Here is a 21,664-nt window from a genome sequence, read left to right as displayed (position 1 = left end):
TGTGTGTGTGTGTGTGTGTCTAAAGCATCACACTTCCAGTATTTTTTTATTGAATGTGTTATCTAGCTAAGCTATAGCCTATATCAGGGTTCTCCAACCCTGTTCCTAGATAACTACCTTGCTGTAGGTTTTTGCTCCAACCCCAGTTGTAACTGACCTGATTTCAGGTTATCAACCAGCTAATCYTTAGAATCAGGTGTGCAAGATTAGGGWTGGAGTGAAAACCTACAGGATGGTAGCTCTCCAGGGACAGTGTTGGAAACCCCTAGCCTATATTGCCTTCCTCATGTAGACCAATTGAGGGAACACTGCCCCTCTCATCTTCAATAGAACTTACCTCTTTGAAAGGTTCAACATAGAGTTAATAGATCTTTAGAGGCACACTTACATTTGTTTTGAATTGTAAATACTGCAGATTGTACTTTTTGCCCTTAGTTTCTATTGGCATGTTGTCTATTGCACAAATCAATGATCATTCAAGATCATGGTCTTCTGTATTAGGCCCATTTCTGTTTAGTTTGGGCTTTTGAAGAACACAGAGATTCATACGAACAGTGACTAATAAAGGAACAGCCAGAGGTTAGAGAGGTCGGAACACACAACACACTCTGTCAGACGCCTTCTCGCTCCACTAAATGACACAGCATGTGTTTTAACCCCCTCAAAGAAAGCCTCTTTTTGTTTTGTGTGTGTGTGTGTGTTTGTGGGTGTTTGAGTGTGTGTGTGTGTTCTATTCAGGAAGGTTTGGTGGAGTTGTTTAGTTTCTAAGTATGTCTAGATGTCTGTCTTACATTTTTGTAGCTTGTTCTCATTGGTCCAAAATGATGGGAGCACTATGCCGAATTGAATTTGAGAGTTTCAAAAAAGATGAAGCAATTAGGCTAGTCAAGGTTGCTATATGGACTTTTAAGACCCAAGACCTAACAATTCCCTCAAGAGTGCCTAGTTGGAAATACTACATACACACACTCGTTATGTTCTTTTATCCTCGTGGGGACCTAAATGTATTTCCATTCAAAATCCTATTTTCTCCAACACCTAACCCGTAACCTTAAACCTAACCCCTTACCCTAGCCATAATTCTAACCCTAATTGTAAACCTAACCCTAAACCCTAAGCTTAAAATAGCCTTTGTCCTCATGGGGATGTGGGAAATGTCCCGATGAGGGAGAATTCTTCTTGTTTTACTATACTTGTGTGGACTTTTGGGGATTTTAGGTCGCCACAAGGGTAGAAGAACACACACACACACACACACAGGACTGATGGCCTCCACTACCATCTGTTGCCTCCTTTCGCTCTGACATCATCCCACCATCCCCCTATTGTGTTAACCCCTCATCACCCGGCCTTCAACTTAACCTCTTAATTACCACTAACCACCCCCCTCCCTGTCCCCCCCACCCAGAGACACTGTGCCACTCGGCCCGTGCACTAATCCGTCAGCGTCTGCCCTCTTAACACCTGCCGCCACACTCGTCTAACTCAACTCCCATTCTGGAGCCCATGCCAGTTTCTTCTCTATTTCGCTGGTAGAGCACGCACAGCGAAAAGCCTAAAGTGGCGCGCACACACACACACATGCTGAGACACACACGGCTGAGAATAGATAGGTCTCTTTTGTCATTGTCCCCCCCCAACTCCACTGCCCTCCCACCCCCAGACATCTTTTGCAGGGCGCTGATGTGTAGGGCGCTGTGCCTATTGTCCAACAATGGCCACCGTAGGACCCCAAGGACCCCCTGGTGATAGGTGGAGAGCGAGACGTGAGGAAATGTGACAGTTCTGGTGCAGCTGACACAATGATGTTTCTTTCCCGCGGCTGCCTGCCTGCCCTGCGTTGGCTATAAGAGAGCCTGGYCACTTTTCTGACTGTTGTAGTTTTCGAGAAGGAAACCAACATCTTCTGCTGTGGTCTGGAAACCACAATTACTTGGCTGTAATGAATGTGTGTATATCATCCACAAAAATAAAAAAACAGCTTGGAACCGATGCCCCTTCACAAAGATAAATACTTATCTTAGACATGAATAATGATTTTTCTGAAGATGTTTGATATAGGAACACATTTTGTTTTATTTTACTTTAGGGTATCTATTGTGCTGGAGGTTGATTACGAAAACAGGTTTATCATATATTCTCGTGATTATACTGACGCTACCTGCCCCTTTTCATTATTTTCTATCTTTGCTTTTCTCTCAGGGTGTCTTGTAGGAGTGAGGTTAACTACTGCTTGTTGATGATGGCACATTTAGTCATTTCCCTTCATATTACTAACACTCTCAATGTGACCTTGGCATTCACTGTCAGTATTGGGATTGTGTGAGTGCGTGTGTATGTGTGTGTGAGTCTCAGTCTGCGTGTGTGAGTGTGTGTGACTGTGTGTGTGTGTGTGTGTATGAGATGGAGAGAAATAAATGTAGTTTGTTGATAATGGCGTATTGATGGGGTTTGGAATGGACTGGCCCTGAGGCCTCATCCTGACTGGTCAGGACTGAATGCACCTCTTCATGCTTCACTAAACACACTCAATTAAGGCATGGGGAACAGAGGACACGAGGGCACACACACACACACACACATACTTTCAGTATAAGCTTCCTTTAAGGACAACCGTCAATCATCCTGTTCGGGACAATAGCCATTCCAAAATCAGTGTCATGCAAATTCTCTCCCTCTCCTCTTTCTTACACACACTGTTACATTTATAAAACTGAAATATGCACAGACGTAACACCCTCTTACATTGTGACAGTGAAACATACACAGTGAGAAACGGACTATGTAGAAAGTAGGATTTTGAGTAATAATGSTCATACTTAAACACATTGCACTGGGGCCCAGTGGGAGAAGCTTTTTCAAATGATTGCAAACTGTGTTTAGGGTGTGGTAAAAATGATTTTATTAACTGAGCGTACCAGGGAACGGGATGTGTATTTTCTATTTATTAGCAACCATCATTCTAGAGAGGCTCGTCTTTTAGACAAAGGTCCTTTGTTGTTGATGACTGCGGCATGATAGCATTTCCTCTCTATTTGACCTCCTGGTGACTGTGCCAACTGGGTTCTTTCTGTCTCTGGGTTGAAAATATAGCCCACCAGATGTCAGTTACTGCATTGGTTGTGTGATTATCATATAACCTATTATTAGATTCTAAATGTTTTCTAATCGTTTTTTCTTGTTGTGTTTTCAGGTGTTTTTCAATGATCATCTCTCCAGTCTTAATGACGGTTAAAGACAATCCCTCCAACAACAGAAGTAAAGCAACATCTACAAACATGTCCCCCATCGCAATCACTATGAGAACCTTATGACTTTGGAACGCACGGGTCAGTTTTCTTCATCAGGGATCAACAGACACTTGAGCTACCACAGCCCTGCGGCCGGAAATGGAGGTGGAGCCGAAGCAGGAGCAGGCGGTCCAAAGCAAGGCCGACGCTGTCAAGAGTGACCAGGTGGAGGACGAGGCGACGGCCTCTGGCCACACCTGTGGCCTCTGTGGACGGAGCTTCCCTCTCCTGAGCTCGCTGTCCCAGCACATGCGCAGGCACACTGGGGAGAAGCCCTACAAGTGTCCCTACTGTGAACACCGGGCTGCTCAGAAGGGCGGCCTGAAAGCCCACATCCGCAGCCACAAGCTGGGCCTGCTCAGCCGGAGCCTGGGCAAGTTGGACGGTGAGGAGGGGGTTGGGGAGCAAGGACAAACACGGGGGGACCCTAAGAAACTGGATAGTCCCGCTGACAACCTCGCCAATGGCACCTCGGCTAAGAAGCACAAAGTCAACGGCAAGACGAAAAATAAAAGCTCCAAGAAGAAAGGCGAAGAAGCAGTCGTCCAGGATGACGGCAAGGAGGACGAGCCGCAAACCACGACTGAGGGCGACTCACTTCCGGGAGGGACCTTCTGGGTGGACAATGGGGACGGTGCGGGTTCCTTTCCCTGCGGCTCTTGCAGCCAGGTCTTCCCCCAGGCCCTGCTCCTCAAGGCCCACATGAAGAAGCACCGCGGCCTCCTGGACCACGGTTGCCGCATCTGCGGCCGYCGCTTCCGCCAGGCCTGGTTCCTCCAGAGCCACATGCGGATTCATCGGGCCAAGAGTCAGCTGCGGGGTGGGAGTGGCGACAGCAGCGAGTCTCAGACCACCCTCAACGGGGTCCCCCGGGAGCCGGCGTCCCTGGTGAACGATGACTGTCTCTACGAGCTGTGTGCCGGCTGCGGCAACTTCTTCTACGACCGCAAGGCCCTCCGGCTGCACGAGAGGGTCCACAAGCAGAGCCACGCCCCCAGCAAGCCGCCGCAGCAAGACCCCGACAACAGCTCTTCGTCACCTGCCGCCAAGAGGCGCTTCCTGGAATGCCTTAACCTCAGGGCAACCGGGGCTGGAGAGGCAGCTATGGAGGGGAGTCTTGGAAGACGGATCCCCGAGCTGGACCCGGTATGCAGTTACCATGCCTGGCAGTTGGTCACCAGAGGGTGTGTGGTGGAGGTGACAGATAAAAGCCTCGGCTGGGAAGAGAGGCTGGTGGATGCCGAGGTGGCGTTTGCCCGGGAGAAGGGCGAGTATGTGCCTCTGAAACAGGAGAAGCGGAAGAGGCAGCTGGACTCCTCCCAAAGCAAGAAGAAGAAAGGAGCCCAGGATGTTGTCATTAATGGTGGCAGCGGTGGGATCTCCCTCCAGCAGCGTGACAGTAGAAATAGCCGCACCTTATTGAATGGGCTCAGCGCAGAGACGTTTGGGATATTGCAGAAAAAGAAGGTGAAAGATGGTCATCAGTCCAGCAAGCAAGGCACTAAATCAAACTCTGCCAGTCAGCCCAGCACACCAAGACAAGAAGATTCTCTATCTTCCTCGTCCATAAAGAGGAATAGTATCAAGAACACAACCTATGAAGGTAAGACAAAAAAACACCTAGATTAGCAACAAGAATTAGATTTTCTTTAAATGACATGACAAAAGGCATCTTGGTCGTATTCACACTTAAAATCCTGATTGAAAAGGGAACATTTTGCTTACTACTACAGCAATAACAATGAAAATATCCCRCCCAAAGTTCAGACATTACCATACCAAATTCCATTCCCATACTATATTCTTTGATGTAAATCATAGTTTTCAGAGTGATTCAGTCATGTTTGTTTTGGTTTCTATTGCTACTCAGTCCTGAGTTATGGTCAATCTATTTTCACATGGTAAAAGGGAGACCTCACCTCATGTATTGATTCATCAATTTACACATCTTAGCATAACTAAACGCCTCTGTGTATGTGGGCACATGTCTCTCCCGAGCTGCTGAAGTATGTAGCATACTTATTAGCATAGTAGACTGCAGATTGAGCAGTATGTCAAACGGAGACCTGTTCTTATGTTATGGTTAAAATGTCTGTATTCATGTACATCAACTGATTATTGGAGACAGTCTGAAAAGTGATGCTGCTTTGACTGTTAAACTGATAGGATAATAAATGTTTCCCTTCCGAGTCCTCTTGATAACAGTATTAACCAAGAACCGTAAGTACATGGTAAATATGCCCATATCGAGCAACTCAGAAGTTTGTAATAGGCTTTTAATGTTTGAAATTGCACTCATGACATTGACAAGCAAACAAGATAGATATAATTATGAATTCTGTAGCACTTTTAGTTCAGTTTTCCAGTTAAAAGCTGGTCTTCAGTTGCCATGGAGCAGTACTCATACAGGTAAAGGGTGTGTTTAGCAGTTGCCTTTAGGTTGCCACTGCAAATTAAATGGTGTTATGGCACCATCCTGTGGCATGGATTGCCCATTGCACCCTTCACCCTACATAAAGAAATWTGAAAGGCCTTTACATCTGGTACTTTGCTAAATGAGGCATAACCCTTTCTGTACCATTCATATAGCTTGACATTTGTTTATTAGTGTTTTCTGGAATATTCTGTATGACTTTCTTAAACCTTAAAAGGTATGTTGGATGTGAAAACAGTTAKATTTAGCATATATGGTAAATAGTTTAGTTGTTAGGGTAAATGACTGAAAAATGACTTATGGAGAGTAGCATGACAATGTCCTCCTTTCTCATCCACGTGTTTGTTAAATCATGTTAGCGCTTATTAAATCTTCATACTTTGCTGAAGCTCATTTTCTTAAAATGTCTGTTTTTCAATATGAGCTTAGTCTAACTGTACTCTGCAATCCACAGATACCAAGCCATACTTCTGCGAGCACTGTGACTTCCGCACCAGGGACCCCTCTTCCTTCACATCCCACATGCACAAGGACGTCAGGGATGCACATAATCACATACTGGGAGCTATTATGGAAGACCCGAGCCACGMCGCTCCCAAAGCCTCAGGTTATGTGGAATATCTCCGGCTGAAGAGCACACTGCTCAGCCAGCCCTATACAAATCCCTACATCTGTCCTCCTGGCCAGGAGAGGGCGGCATCGAGCTGCCAGTCTGAGAAGTCGAGGAGCCTAAAAGTCAAAGGGCAATCCTCTCAGGATGCCATCATCTACGCCAGCCTCCTCAACCTGTCTGCCCRGCCCGAGGGCCAGGAGGAGGATGGCGGTGTGAACCCTGTGGCAGCAGCGTCTGAGGGTAAGCTGGTCAGACACCAGTGTCCGTTCTGCGCCCACACAACCCATTACCTGGAGGTGCTGTGGATCCACCAGCGTGTGGCCCACAGGGTGGACAGTGGCAGCTCCCTGGCCCCCAAGTGGGCCCCCTACGTCACCGGCTTCAAGGGCCCCAAGGCTGCTGGACGGCGCACGGGGCCCCCGCCCTTTCTGGAGGGCAAAGACTGCCCGGCACTCTCAGTCCCCCGGGCCCAGCGCACACAAGCCCCAGGTTCCACCGCCACACAACCGTCAGGTGGAGGTACCAAGAGGCCAAAGACATACACAAGCAGTACAACTGCTACTTCCCAGCCCAACACCAGCCAGGCCATGGTGTCAGCGTCGCGTACCTCCACAAGGTCTCCCCCTGGTGGTGGGAAGTCACTCCTACCTCAAAAAAAGAAGTCGAGCCGCCCAACCCATACGGAGGAGGTGGCCAATAAGAGCGTCCGATCTAAAACGAAAGCCCACCCCAAAGCTCCTGCCGCCACCACCACCGTCTCAACCAACATTCAAGGCTTCTCCCAGCAGTCGACAAGCAGCCCCAAAACCGGACATTATCGGACGGCTGCCGAGGGAAGCCTGCTTCCGCAAGAGGGCCTCGGCTTTATTCTCGCCAGGAACCATGGCAGGACCGACCACGCGTCCCATCTTACCCCAGACAGAACTCACCTCCACCCCCAGCCCCATCCACACCCCCACAGCCATCCACGGGATCCACCTGCAGCCCTGAAAGGTCAAGACCTGTGGTCAGTCACAAACATGGTTGCGGCGCAGGGCAGCAGCGGGTACCAGGCACCCACCACCCTCCTCGGCCACGGGAAGAGGGAGTCGACTGCTGGGGACAGCAGAGACACCCCGATGGACATGGGCATCCTGGGTCTGTTGAAGAACTACAACCCCCACGAGCTGGCAGCTCTCTACCAGCACTGGGGCTTTGTAGATCCCAGGCTTGAACCACAAGGTAAGGAGAGATTGAGTGTTGGGTAATGTAGTCCATTAACTGGCAGTGAAAATGGTTTTATAATGTTCACCACAGCCCTACATAATTCAGCATGTACACAGACACACTGAGAGGGAGAGAAAGATAGACAGACATTCACAAAACTGACCATGTCCTTTACACTAAGGTCATTTTGAGAGTAGCAACTCTAACCTGCAGCTTGTCGTCGTAGATATCATCATCGTCCTCTTTAGCCCTTTGAGTCACATTTAATAACGTGACCTTTAAAAATATATATATATATATATATATTTGTCCTCCACCTTTTCTCTTTTTCTATGAGTGTTTTGGCATGAATGCTAATAGCTTGGGGGAAACATGTTTACCAAGGCCGACAGAAGGACATGTTTCTGCCGGTGATAGTACCAGTCAAGGAATAGGTCTCTGTCTAGTGTTGACCTGTGTGTAGGTCCTGGGTTGTGTGTGTGTCTGTCAGTATGTGCATGCATGGATCACAGTGACACAGATGGGCAGTGGGCACACAGTGCTGTGTGACAGGGATAAGGGTGTGTGTGTGTGTGTGTGTGTGGTGTGTGGTGTGTGTGTGTGTGTGTGTGTGTGTGTGTGTGTGGTGTGGTGTGTGTGTGTGTGTCTGAGAGAGAGAACGAGAGAATGATAGAGGTGGCAAGTCCACAGCACAGCAGACAGCTCAAATTCCATGGCCAGGACATCAGAGAGACCTGACACAATTGGAGTGACAGCGGGGGAAAGCTCAGCAAGCAAGTACAGGGAAGGAGAGAGAGGAAAGAGAGGGAAGAAAAGGCAGTGAAAGAGTGACCTAGTGAGAGAGATATACAGACATGGAGAAAGAGCGAGAGGAGTACACCTGACATGTGACACTGGAGCGCTGGCCAAGGGCACATCAAAGAGGCCCGGCAATTTAATTTGCAGTAATTTATGCGCTACTTCCCAGGCTGCCAGGGGGTGGGTCAGGGCTGTCGGAGGCACACCACCACGATTTGGTACGAAAGTTGCCATCCACTGCCTTGAAGGAAGCTCCACCCCCCCATCTTAATGGCACATCAGATGTACTAATGAGCCCTGTACTTTGTGGCTGAGGTGGTCTAGCGGTTGGCGTCGCCGCTTCCAGCACACATGTATACCTGTGTCTGCACGGATTCAAATCTGACCCACAGCCCCTTGACACTGACTCCTATTCTTTCCACGCTATCACGATATGACTTAATTSTGTTCAATTACAATCTGGAAGAAAAACACAATGAACTAACTAGCCAGCTACTGTTTTTGCATAATACATCCCCGCTGGACAGTGCCGGTGTGTAAAGATTGGATAAGGTAAAATAGTGTGAGATAYTTGTCACTATTTTCATGAATGGAACAGGTTAGCMACCTATCAAACAKTMCAATTAGAGCTAGCTGGCTCGCTAACTGTAACATACTGTAGCAGGTCAGCTGCAATGTAGGTCAGCTAGCTAGCTAGCATTTCCTTCATAAATGAAGCAAACTATCTAGCTAGCTATCAACCAAGAAAAATAGAGGCAAGAGAGTGGTGTTGAACTACCAGACAGCTTTGTTTATAAACATTCTGATTTGGTCTATACTCATTCACTCCCCCAAATTCCAAATAATTGGATTTGTGCAAGTATAGGCTGAATGGACTGGTGCGAGTACAGATTTGCAKACACACACTAATGATGAAAAACCATTAGTTCTTTACGAAGTGTTTTTTTGTGTGTTTGCATGCATGTCTGCCCTTGTATATGATTTTGTCCTTGGATGGCAGTCCTTCAACTTTGAACAAACACATTTGCTTGTGACACTGACCTGTGAAATGTTTTATACATTATTAATCAGATGTCAGTTATGGGTATGTAATTGGMGTGTGTGTGCATGCTAATAAGATGCCTGGCCACCAGCACAATGACCATTGYTCCTCTGTAGCTCAGTTGGTAGAGCATGGTGCTTGCAAAGCTAAGATGGTGGGTTTGATTCCCGGGACCACCCATACGTAAAATGTATGCACGCATGACTGTAAGTCGCTTTGGATAAAAGTGTCTGCTAAGTGGCGTATATTATAATTTGACCACAATTCAATGGGAGACTAAAAAATAGAACAAGCAGAAAAGCCGTCACTTTTTCCCCTGCATGTCACTCCAAGGCAATATTACCCTGACATCCAAACGGAATATTGCCCTAGAAATATAGAACCAGTACCTTAACTGACTGTTGTATTATTAGGTTCAGTTCTTTGGTTGTGAAGGTCTTGGGATTCTAAAGTGTTGCCATGTCTCTTGTTTCTACAGGGATACTGCAGTACAACGGACATTTTGAAAATGAAGTCCATTCCTCCACAGAGGCCTCCAAACAAGTATGGTACTTTCCTTGTTTGGGTTTTGTTTTGCTCTGACCGTTCTCACCCCTTATAATTCGTCACCTGTGCCAGAGTCTGGTTGAGTGRTAATGTTCCCCTATATGCCCCCTGGCCCAATTTATCTATCTGGATTTCAGTTATCGGATAGGATTCAATGCATAGAAATAGAATCTGTCTCCTTACTGTCTGTGCTTCTTTTATATGTGTTTTTCTCTCTTTGCGTTCCCGCTATCCTGTCAATAAAAAAATACTAAAGGTATTTAGACCTTTAAAAAAATCTCTCGCCACTCCTTTCTGCTCCCAGCTCCGAGAATCCAAAAGAGAAATCAGTGTTTGAAACACTAAAGGCGAGGCAGTGATACTTGGGCGTCTGTGTCAGARGGCTCTTTCTCTGCTTGGTACGAGGAGCTGACAGGAAAACAAAAAATAAAAACATCTTGACGTCCCCCTCGGGGTAAACAGTCGTGCGTCTCCATATGGCATGTCAACATCCTGCCAATCATGACCACATGCAGGCCCTCCTGGACACTCTCTACCTGCCTGTCTGTTCGCTTTACTTTCTTCTTCTTCCTCTGTTGCCTTTGTCACGCGTGAGACGTGAGGACACACTGACACACACCGAAAGATGAACTCACGCACTCTCGCACAAACTGGCATTTTTGCACATTCAGAAACACATAGTCGGAGTTATACTTGCACACACACAAATACACTCATAGAAAGACAACTGACACTCAGCAACACGCACACACACAAATGTGTCTTGGTGTGATCTGTGGTCTGACTCCATTTTGCCCCTTGTCTCTGTCTGCAGGTGATCGGCTGTTCCGCTACTTCAACAGCCTCTCTCAGGAAGGGGACATGAAAACTCCACATGTCACATGCCCTGAAAACTCAACTTCCCAAAATGCACTGTTGCAAGATGAAAGGCCTGCAGTCTCTCACAGGAACCAAGCCATGACTACAGGAGCTCTTTACTTTAGGGGCCCAATTGTCTCAAGGGACACTGTTTGTTTACAACTAACTAACTAATCCACCCYGACTAAAGGAGCTACCATAACATGTGGACGTGACAGAGTGGAAATTCTTCCCCAACTGGAGTGTAAACTCACAACCATCTGCACTGTAACTCAACAAGCACCGTCAATACCTCGGACCCAGAAAGGCTAAGGCARTTCTGCATCCAGAGCGACAGAACTTCTCAGGAAGGTAGTAGCGATGCACTGAACCATCTGCTACATCACACACTGGGCTTAGATCACAGGAGGTTGGTGGCACCTTAATCGGGGCGGACTGGTTCGTGGTAATGGCTGGAGCAGTATAAGTGAAATGGTATCAAATGCATCAAATACATGATTTCCATGTGTTTGGTGCCATTCTGTTCGCTCCGTTCCAGTCATTATTATGAGCCGTCCTCCCCTCAGCAGCCTCCACTGGCTTAGATGTTTCTGTGGTGAAAGTCTACTGATCTAGAGATGGTGCCGTTGTTGAGCTCGTGATGATTGAGGTCAGGTTGGGTTAGATAACTGATCCTAAATCAGTTGTTAAAGGGCAGGAACCCAGGATCCCACAGGATGTTTTATGTAACCTTTAAACCCTTTAAATCCATGTCAGATAAAAAAAAGCAGACTGAAACTTTCATGTTATAGRCCTCCAGAGAATTGTTAGAAAAATGGTGAAGTAATCGGATTGGTATGTGTATTTACTGTGAATGTGTGTTAGTGTTTTAGTCATCTGTTTATTTGAGCTTTTGACGCTTTTTTTGTGGTATTTGGAAACGGTTTGGAATGGTCAGGTCAGCCAGCTCACACAAGCAAAGTTACTACCTACCTTTAAAGCTGGAATCCTTAATGGTGAAACAGCCACGTCCGTTTGTGATATTACAACAGCTAAGAAGGTTTCCCTTGGACATCATTGTGCGATGCTCCCCAGGCTCTGCTTCTTCCCAAAAAACTAAAACTATAACAAAGGCTGTGGGGTGGACAGTGGCGCGGTTTCCCCCACGTATTATTCCATCTTTAAGCAACAATAATGAAGCATCTGTTTGTGACTTACCAGCCATCTCCAGCTATGTTTACATGAACAACAAGCATGCTAGACTCTGCTGACCTGGGATGTAGCGGAGGGTAAATGCACGTAAACGTTGGCAGGTAGCCTCGGCAGGTAGCCTCGAGGTTATACTGTTGGGCCAGTAACAGGGGACGCAAGCAGAGAGAGGTTAGTACAGTGTTTCCCACACTTGGGGTCGGGGCCCTATGTGGGGTCCCCTGAGAAAATCTGTACTAATCTTATTAAACAAATTTAAAAACAAAAAATATTGTTCAATATTTCCCCATGTCCTACCTTCCCTATAGYCCTACATTAAAATCCAAACAATACAGTTATAAAAATGTCATACGTTATAGTTTATATAGGTGGTTGTTCGTCTTATCTCGARCGCCCACTGGAGTTCACAGTTCAACCACCTTTTTTTTAACCTCTACATCACAGCTTCTGAATAGCACCTAGATGGAGTYTGCATGTTCTATTTTAGTTCTGTTGCGTTAAGTCTTTATGTCCACTCAAGTTGATATCCCAACGTTGAAAGAATGGCTTCTCCGTGTTAAAATGAAATAGATTCCATCGCTAGGGAACACCGACGATGCGGAACATGTTTCTCAGACCTCCGAAAATTGTGTTCTGTTGAGATAATTCCACGTCCCAGGCCGTCTGATCCAGTTGGAACTGAAAAMGAATCCAGAATGAATGGGGGAAAAAAGCACTATGTAACTTACAGATTTGCAGTCATGCATATAGTTGGATGGACACAACCGATGGTTGTGAACTTGAACAGAAGCCCACTTTTGAGGTTTGAGAACAGAAAATGTCCCTTAGAAGGTAGATGTGCAGTTTGACTCCATGAAAATGACTACTCTTCATTGAGGAAGATTGTGGGTTCGGTCTTGGACTGTCTGTGTTTAGTTCCTTTATGCAGTGTTTTGTTTTGGTGTTTTGCTGAATCACTGGGTATCTCTATCTTAGAAATGGCTTCTGCAATGTTTTAAAGTTATTTTAGCTGCCCACAAGGAAAGAAAGCCATCCATGTTAAAAAGTACCAATCTGATGATATTAGTACGTTATTTATTGAATATTATATGATAGTTATCCACCTTGATCGATTGTCGTATGTAAAAAAAAATATATATATATAATTTATGATTTGAAGTCAGAATTATAAAACGGTAGACTTTTGTAAAAAGAAAAGGTTGGTGCTTTAGAGGGACATGTATTTCTCAGAATGCTTCACGAAGACTAGCTATGTTTGCTCATGGCAAGTGCTCAGATATTCTTTTAGGACTTTAGATGATGGAGTTGTATTTTCAAAGTATTTATATTGCATAATACCTGTTAGTACAAATAAAACTTGATATATTTACATGGGCATGGTTTTGGTCATTTTGTTATCCTTGAGGCACTTTCGTCAGCCTTTGAGGTGATATGTTTATGACAAAACACACATGATTGTGATTATGTAACATGAAAATAGTTGTTTAACAGTGCTTAGTAAAGCCCTCACACCATTTATTATTTCTAAATTAGCTGTTTTATTAGAAAGTAAAAAGTGTTACCAAGCAATATGGAAGGAATTTGACATTCATTTTTTTGAGAGGAGAATCCAGGTGTACAAAACATTAGGAACACCTTCCTAAATTGAGTTGCACCCCCTTTTGCCCTCAGAACTACCTCATTTTGTCGGGGTATGGACTCTAAAAGGTGTCAAAAAGTGTTCCACAGGGATGCTGACCCATGTTGACTCCAATGCTTCCCACAGTTGGCAAGTTGGCTGGATGTCCTTTGGGTGGTGGAACATTCTTGATACACACGGGAAACTGTTGAGTGTGAAAAATGCAGCAGCGTTGCAGTTCTTGACACACTAACACCTGTGTGCCTGGCACCTACTACCATACCTCGTTCCAAGGCACTTAAATCTTTTGTTTTGCCCATTCACCCTCTGAATGGSACACATATAATCCATGTCTCAAGGCTTAAAAATCCCTCTTTAACTTGTCTCCTTCCCTTCATCTACACTAATTCATGTGGATATAACAATTGACATCAATAAGGGATCATACCTTTCACCTGATAAGTCTATGTAAATGATTTACGCATAATTCTCTGTAATGTCAAAGTAAAAAATAAATAAAATCAAAAATAAATGAATGGAAAATAAAATGTATATGTTTTGATTAGATAAGTATTGAGTCAATACATGTTACAATCATCTTTGGCAGTGATTACTGCTGAGTCTTTCTGGGTAAGTCTCCAAGTGCTTTGCAAACCTGGATTGTACAATATTTTCCCATTACAATAAAAAAAATCCTCAAGCTCTGTCAAGTTGGTTGTTGATCATTGCTAGACAGCCATTTTCAAGTCTTGCCATAGATTCTCAAGACGATTTTAAGTCAAAACTGTATCTTGGCCACTCAGGAACATTCAATGTATCTTGGTAAGTAACTCCAGTGTATATTTGGCCATACATTTTAGGTTATTGTCTTGCTGAATGTGTCTGTTGGAAGCAGACGGAACCAGGTTTTCCTCAAGMWCTTTGCCTGTGCTTAGCTCTATTCCTTTTCATTTTATCCTAAAAAACTCCCTAGTCCTTGCCGATGACAAGCATACCCATAACATGGGCTCCCGACTGGAGAAGCAGTCTAAGGCACTTATCTCAGGCTAGAGGCGTCACTACAGAACCTGGTTCGATCCCAGGCTGTATCACAACTGGCCGTGATCGGGAGTCCCATAGGACGGCGCACAATTGGCTCAGCGGTGTCCGGGTTAGGGGAGGGCATCATTGTAAAGAATAATTTGTTTTTAACTGACTTGCCTAGTTAAATAAAGGTTCAATCGAATAAAATAACATGATGCACCATGCTTGAAAATATTAAAAGTGGTATTCAGTGATGTGTTTTGTTGGATTTCCCCCAAACACAATGCTTTGTATTTAAGACAAAAAATGCATTTCTTTGCCACATTTTTTGCAGTATTACTTTAGTGCCTTATTGCAAATATGATGCATGTTTTGGAATATTTTTAGTCTGTARAGGCTTCTTTTTTTCACTCTGTCATTTAGGTTAATATTGTAACTACAATGTTGTTMATCCATCCCTCTCTTGGCAGGTTTTTTGTTATTCTTTCCATTTTTTAATCATGGATTTAATGGTGCTCCGTGGGTTATTCAAAGTTTCGTATGTTTTATATAACCCAACCCTGATCTGTACTTKTCCACAACTTTGTCCCTGACCTGTTTGGAGAGCTCCTTGGTCTTCATGGTGCCACTTGCTTTGTGGTGGCCCTTGCTTAGTGGTGTTGCAGACTCTGGGGGCCTTTCACAACAGGTGTATATATACTGAGATCATGTGATAGATCATGCGACAATTAGATTGCACACAGGTGTACTTTATTTAACTACTTATGTGACTTCTGAAGGTAATTGGTTGCACCAGATCTTATTTAGGGGCTTCATAGCAAAGAGGGGTGAATACATATGCACGCACTACTTTTCCGTTTTTACATAAAATAAAATAAATTTAAACAAGTTATTTTTTTCATTTCACTTCACCAATTTGGACTATTTTGTGTATGTCCATCACATAAAATAAAAATAAAAATCCATTTAAATTACAGGTTGTAATGCAACAAAAAAGGAAAAGCGCCAACGGGGATGAATCATTTTGCAAGGCACTGTACCTACTGTAAAATATGGTGGTGGATCTTTGATGTTATGGGGCTATTTTGCTTCCACTGGTCCTGGGGCCCTTTTTAAGATCAGCGGCACAATTAACTTTACCCAGTACTAGGGCAGTTTATCCAAAAACCTTGTTTCCCATTCTAGGAGGCTGAAACTGTCTGCAAGTGGATATTCCAGCAAGACAATAACCACAAATAAAATCAAAAATCAAAATCCACAAATAAGTCAGACCTTATCCAAGAGAGAGTAGTGTGTTAACCCATAAGAGTCTAAGCCCTAAGCTATATGGAATTGTTTGAATTTGTGTGCATTTGGATCCTACCCTAACCCTATCTTCATGTCTAGCTTCCAGTTCAACCCTAACCCTAGCCTCAACCCTAACTCCACCTTCCATGTCCACCTCCCAGTTCAACCCTAACCCTAGCCTCAACCCTAACTCCACCTTTCCATGTCCACCTCCCAGTTCAACCTAACCCTAGCCTCAACGCTAACTCCACCTTCCCATGTCCACCTCCCAGTTCAACCCTAACCCTCAGCCTCCCTTCCAACCCTCCTAACCCTGCCTTCCATGGCCACCTCCCAGTTCAACACTAAACCGCTAAACGCAGTCATAGTGTAAGTACAATTTCTATCAGGAGATGGCGCACAATACCAAGGATTGGTGGAGAAGAGTTCAGCTGCAAAGGATGAAACACATCAAATAGTATTACTGTCCATTCATGGCTCATTTATAGACAAAATGTAGATAACGTCACCACACCACATACATAATACAAGGAATATAATTGCCATAACAATGTTAATAAAAGTACAGATTGTTAATTGTGGATTGTCAAAAGACATAAACAACAAACCTCTGTATAGACAGCCGTTGAAACAAAGGCAATAGATGGGCAGCTAAGGACAGATCAGTTTTTCTCTTTCACCTAAAACGATTGAGATTGGGTTTAAGCTGAGGTAAACTGGCCCCCCACAGCCACACTCAGGTGTGAAAAATCAGTAAAACCATTTTGGTTTACTGAGCACAAAACATCCTAAATCTAAATCAACGGTTTCAGTCCATGCCTCGAAACTTTACATCCGTTCGGTTCAGTTGCTTCCTCTTGGATCCACTCTGTGAACGCATTCGTCCGATGCCCTTTGAACAACACACACACACACACACACACACAACACACACACACACACACACACACACACACCACACACACACACACACACACACACACACACACACCACACACACACACACACACACACACAGCCATAGTAGAGTGTAACTATCACATCCTGTTTGTCAATGGGACCGCATCATCTCTAGGCGTGGTGACAGTGTCAGTCATCGGCCTAAAATACACAGATCATGGCCAGAGCCACGAGCAGAGCCAGTGAGAGTCATGTTGGCCATAGGGCCCGAGAGTAGATCATGTCACCAGTCTGGCTGGGAGAAGGAGATGGGTTGGCATATGTTCTTTGACAGGAAACTGCCTCGCTTTGGTTCCCCCTTTGCAGGCAAGAGGAGAGACTGACTGGTGGCTGATCGGAGTGACAGGCTTCTCCTGTCCTGTTGGTCCATGTGAGGTGGATCTCTCTTGTGTGTGTGTGTGTGTGTGTGTGTGTGTGGTGTGTGTGTGTGTGTGTGTGTGTGTGGTGTTTGGGGTCATATGCACACTGCTCGATTACTGCAGAGATAAACCGTCTACTGTGGGAGGTAATATCACACACACACACGCACATTTTAAATAATTTATTTGAATACACCAATCAAATTGACAAAAAAGGATCCAAACATTTCAAAGGTCCCTGTATGCATGGCACTCAAGGGTACAGAAGCACCTCCTACAAAGAGCTAGGCTGCCCACGACAGCTGAAAAAGAGCAGTACCTAGCCAATTGCTTTGCCCTAGTTTTTGTCAGGCCCGCAATCTGGAGGCCACACAACACACACACACACCACACACACACACACACACACACACACACACACACACACACACACACACACACACACACACACACACACACACACACACACACACACCACACACACCACACACACACACACACCATTAAGGTAGTCCATCGTATCCAATGATGAATTCCACTACTGCTTGTGGGTTCGCTGATGACTGTATAATCCAATGCAGATTGCCACAATCTCTGCCACAGACAGGGCACACAAAGGCCTGTCTTGTTGAGGCCGGTGCAGGCATGGTCATATTTCTTCTCTGTCGCTTCACCAGGCGACATTCAGTCCTTTTTTCCTCGGCCAACTGCACTCCTTGAAGGTCCTCAGCAACAGTCTGGAGGGAGGCGCGGTTTATCCCCAACTTCTTTAGTGATGTCTTCAGTTGGTCCTTTAGCCGCTTTTTCTGCCCACCTGCATAGCGACGGCCCAGTTATAGCTGTCCGTATAGCATCTTTCGCGACAGGCCAAGCCATCTCAGCTGGTGGTGTGTGATGGACACACCAATGCTCATGCAGCTGGTTCTCTTTAGGATCTCTGAGTGCGGAACACGGTCCTGTCCGATCAATTTCAAAATGTTCTGGAGGCATTTTATGTGAAAGGACTGTGTCAGCTGTAGACTGTCCATGTTCAAATCAAATTGTATTGGTCACGTACACATATTTTGCAGATGTTATCGCAAGTGCAGTGAAATGCTTAGTTGTGACTATTTAACAGTCTGATGGCCTGTAGACAGAAGCTGTTTTTCCGTCTTCTGGTCCCAGCTTTAATGCACCTTTACTGTCTCTGTTTCACATCCATKAAATGAGTGTAGATACACAACCAAACTTCTGCACCTGACTCCATCCTGGACCAAGCACACACCCTTGCCTCACACCCTTGCCTCACACCAGTGCCAACTCCAAAGAATTTAGATTCCTGATGACCAATTGTTACTCTGGCACCATCCCCTTGTGAAACTYAGGCAGGATGTTCACAAATTTCCCTGGGCAGCCCTACTGCAGGATAACCTTGCACAATGTCGGTGCACAATGTTGATGGCTTTGGAGAGGTCCACAGAGGCCATGAACAGGTGTTGTTTCTGTTCACAGCACTTTTTCTGCATTTGGCGTGCACTGAAGATCATGTCCACCGTGCTTCTGTTCTTTCTTAAGCCGCACTAGGACTCCGGTAGCAGGTCTTCAGTGATGGTGACGATGAGTCTGCAGACTTTGCCAGCAACTGCAAGGAGGGATATGCCCCTGCTGTTGCCGCATATGGATTTGTCTCCCTTGTTGTATGTGGTGACATTGATTGCATCCCTCCATTGATGGGGGATGCTGGGGGATGCTCTCTAGTCTCCATATCTCAGATGATGAACAGAACAACTCCTTTGAWCTCAGCAGGGATGGAGTCAGGTCCAGGAGTTTGGTTGTTCTTCAGTGACCTGATGGCAGCGCAGACCTGGGTGGGCGATTAAGGTTCTGGATGGTGGGCAGGGTTGTGAGCTCCTCCAGCACTGAGTAGTCAACTGGGTCGGCTGGTTTAAGAGGGCTTCAAAGTGTTTTCCACCTCTGTAATATCTTAGTTTGGTATTTTATGAGAGTGGACCAATCTGCACTTCTGAAGAGASAGAGAGAAGAACTCCTTGGGCCATGCATGGGTGGTCTTCAGTGCATCATAAAAGTTGTGCATGTCATATCTGTCTGCACAAGATTGGATTTCTTATGCTTTGGAGATCCACCACTCATTTTGTAGATATCGTAGAGCACTCTGTGCCGCCTTCTGCTCCACTTGTCATTGCTTTTTGAGGGACTCAGAAGTAGGCTTGTTGAGTTTTCATTGAACCATTCCTGGTGTTTCTTTCTGTTGTAGCCAATGGAGTGGGCTGCTGACTCATAGAATGATGTTAGAATGATTTGTCATCAATCGCACAGTCTGCATTCAGGAGAGTCTCAATGGTCTCTAGTTTTTCTGATASAGAGCGACTTAGGTTGTTACGTGCCTCTGTTTCCTGAAGTCGAGCACAGTGCTGCCTTTTTTCGTGGACTTCTTGAAGTGGATGGCTGGGCGAACCTTCATTCTGAGCTTGGTTAWCATAATCCGATGATCTGTCCAGCACTCCGCTCTTCACATGGCTAGCGTAATGATCGTGGGTGCATCCAGGAGGTTTTGTATTGGCATGACCAACGCCGTGCTGTCCTATCACTCCACTCCATCTCACAATCTCTCCCCACTCTTGCGTTGGGTACATTTTTGGGTACTCTGTGGAGGGCCTCGTCCAGAATCTTGTAAAGGTGTAGCCCTCGCTAATGCCGGTCTTTTGCATCATCTTCTGATGGTCGAGTTGGTGCATAAGCACTGAAGAGAGTGGCATGCTGCTTTTCAACGAGGGGAATGCGGAGTGACATTAGCCTTTCGCTAATGCCAGTTGGTGTTTCTGTGAGATTTGACAGGAGGCAGTTCTTCATGGCAATGCCCATATCCTGCAGACGTTGTCCTTCTGGGTGGTATCCCTTCCAAAAGAAGGTGTAGCCCCTCCTTACTCCCTGAGCGACCCAGGAGTCTGGTCTCACTGAGAGCAGAGATGTCGATGTTATATCGCTTCACCTGCTGCATTGAGTGCAGTCCTTCGTTCGGGCCTGTCGGCACCTTGGCTCAAGTTCAAGAGAGTCCTTATGTTCAATTTTGCAAGTCATAAGGGGACATATTTAATCTTGTTTAGGTTTTGACCGCTGAAATGAAATGTTGTGATAGGTGCGGTGGCCTATCCAGGAGAGTTAGAGTGGGCAATGTTTAGGTCACCTTTTCTAGACTTTTCTCCAGTCGGGGTGAGCAGTGTGTCTCCAGAATACAGCTGCTCAGATGTACAGGGGTCTGTTGGGAGCAGCTCCCACTCAAATTCCAGCTGATGACGAACAATAGCCTTGAATCTACCGTGCAGAGTTGTTTTACATTTTTGCTATTAAATTACCATTTTATTTTCAACCAGGGCCTTTGAATTGTTTAATTGTGTAGCAGGCTCAAGGGTGTGGGGTTTCCACGTCACCAAACCTTGCACCAGTAGCACAAATAGAATGCAAATGGGAAGTCTATTGGGGGTTTTGATACACTGGGGAAGAAGGGGGGATTCACCAATCACCTCACAGTCCACAAGCCGTTCTCTTTCTCCGTTCTGTTTTCCAGGGATAATCCTCACACTCGGTTTCCTCAGCCAATCCGGTCCGGTACACAAGGCGGGTAGTCCGACAGTCCAGGTCACAACGGGTAATCTCACAGATATAATTCTCTCCCACTCTTCATAATGCTCTTGGTTCTCTCCTACTCTACCACTTTGTGCAGGCTGCTTCCTCCTTTATCCCCAAGCACTCCCTGGCTTAACGAACAACAGCCTTGCCTCATTGGGGCAGGAAGTCCATATAAAGGCCCGAGGGGTGGAGCCAACGGGCTGCCAGATATCTCCCCTCAATAACCATTCCCCTCACCTCCTCTGCCGTCTGCCCCCCCCCCCCCCCCAGTTCCCTAGAGCATACCTCCTGGAGAGGGCATTGGCATTTCTATGGGCTGCACCTGATCTGTGCACAACAGAGAAAGCAAAGGGTTGTAAGGATAGGAACCAGCGGGTGTCCTTATTCCATGACATCCAAACCAGTGGTTCATGGTCCGTTACGAGGGTGAAGTGCCATCCCAATAAGTAATACTTCAGCGTTTCTAGTGCCCACTTGATRGCTAGGCATTCTTTCTGCACCGTGGAATATCTTTGTTCCCYCYGCAACAGCTTCCGGCTAATGTACATGACTGGGTGTTCCTCACCTTCTTGGAGCTGTGATAGAACGGCACCCACCCCTGTTTTGGACGCATTGGTCTTAACCACCAGTGGTTTGYAGAAGTCTGGTGTCACCAGCACGGGTCCAGAACACAGTGCTCACTTTAGGTCCTGGAAGGCTTTCTCTGTCTCCTCGGTCCACTTCACCTGCTTCTTGGTGAGGGGACAGGGCCAGTCCCGAATCGCTTCCACTGACTCTTTCTCCTGTTGGGCCTCCTGCGGCGCCTTCTTCTGAAG

General features: G+C 45.8%; 1 protein-coding gene across 1 annotated transcript in view; it reads left to right on the top strand.

Moving 5' to 3' along the window:
* The window catches only part of LOC111955381 (zinc finger protein 516-like), a 36,012-nt gene extending 22,668 nt beyond the window's left edge, over positions 1 to 13,344 (top strand). The window contains exons 2-5 of the mRNA XM_023975609.2: positions 3,194 to 4,893; positions 6,179 to 7,558; positions 9,862 to 9,926; positions 10,744 to 13,344. Of these exons, the coding sequence (XP_023831377.1) occupies positions 3,390 to 4,893; positions 6,179 to 7,558; positions 9,862 to 9,926; positions 10,744 to 10,794 (3,000 nt within the window). The 5' untranslated portion in view covers positions 3,194 to 3,389 and the 3' untranslated portion in view covers positions 10,795 to 13,344. The remainder of the gene's footprint in view (positions 1 to 3,193; positions 4,894 to 6,178; positions 7,559 to 9,861; positions 9,927 to 10,743) is intronic.
* The last annotated feature ends 8,320 nt before the right edge of the window (positions 13,345 to 21,664 follow it).

This window comes from Salvelinus sp. IW2-2015, linkage group LG30 (assembly GCF_002910315.2).
Source record: "Salvelinus sp. IW2-2015 linkage group LG30, ASM291031v2, whole genome shotgun sequence".
In the NCBI taxonomy this organism is placed as follows: Eukaryota; Metazoa; Chordata; class Actinopteri; order Salmoniformes; family Salmonidae; genus Salvelinus; species Salvelinus sp. IW2-2015.
Note: the sequence above shows the minus strand (reverse complement) of the source record. Positions and strands in the feature narration are given on the sequence as shown.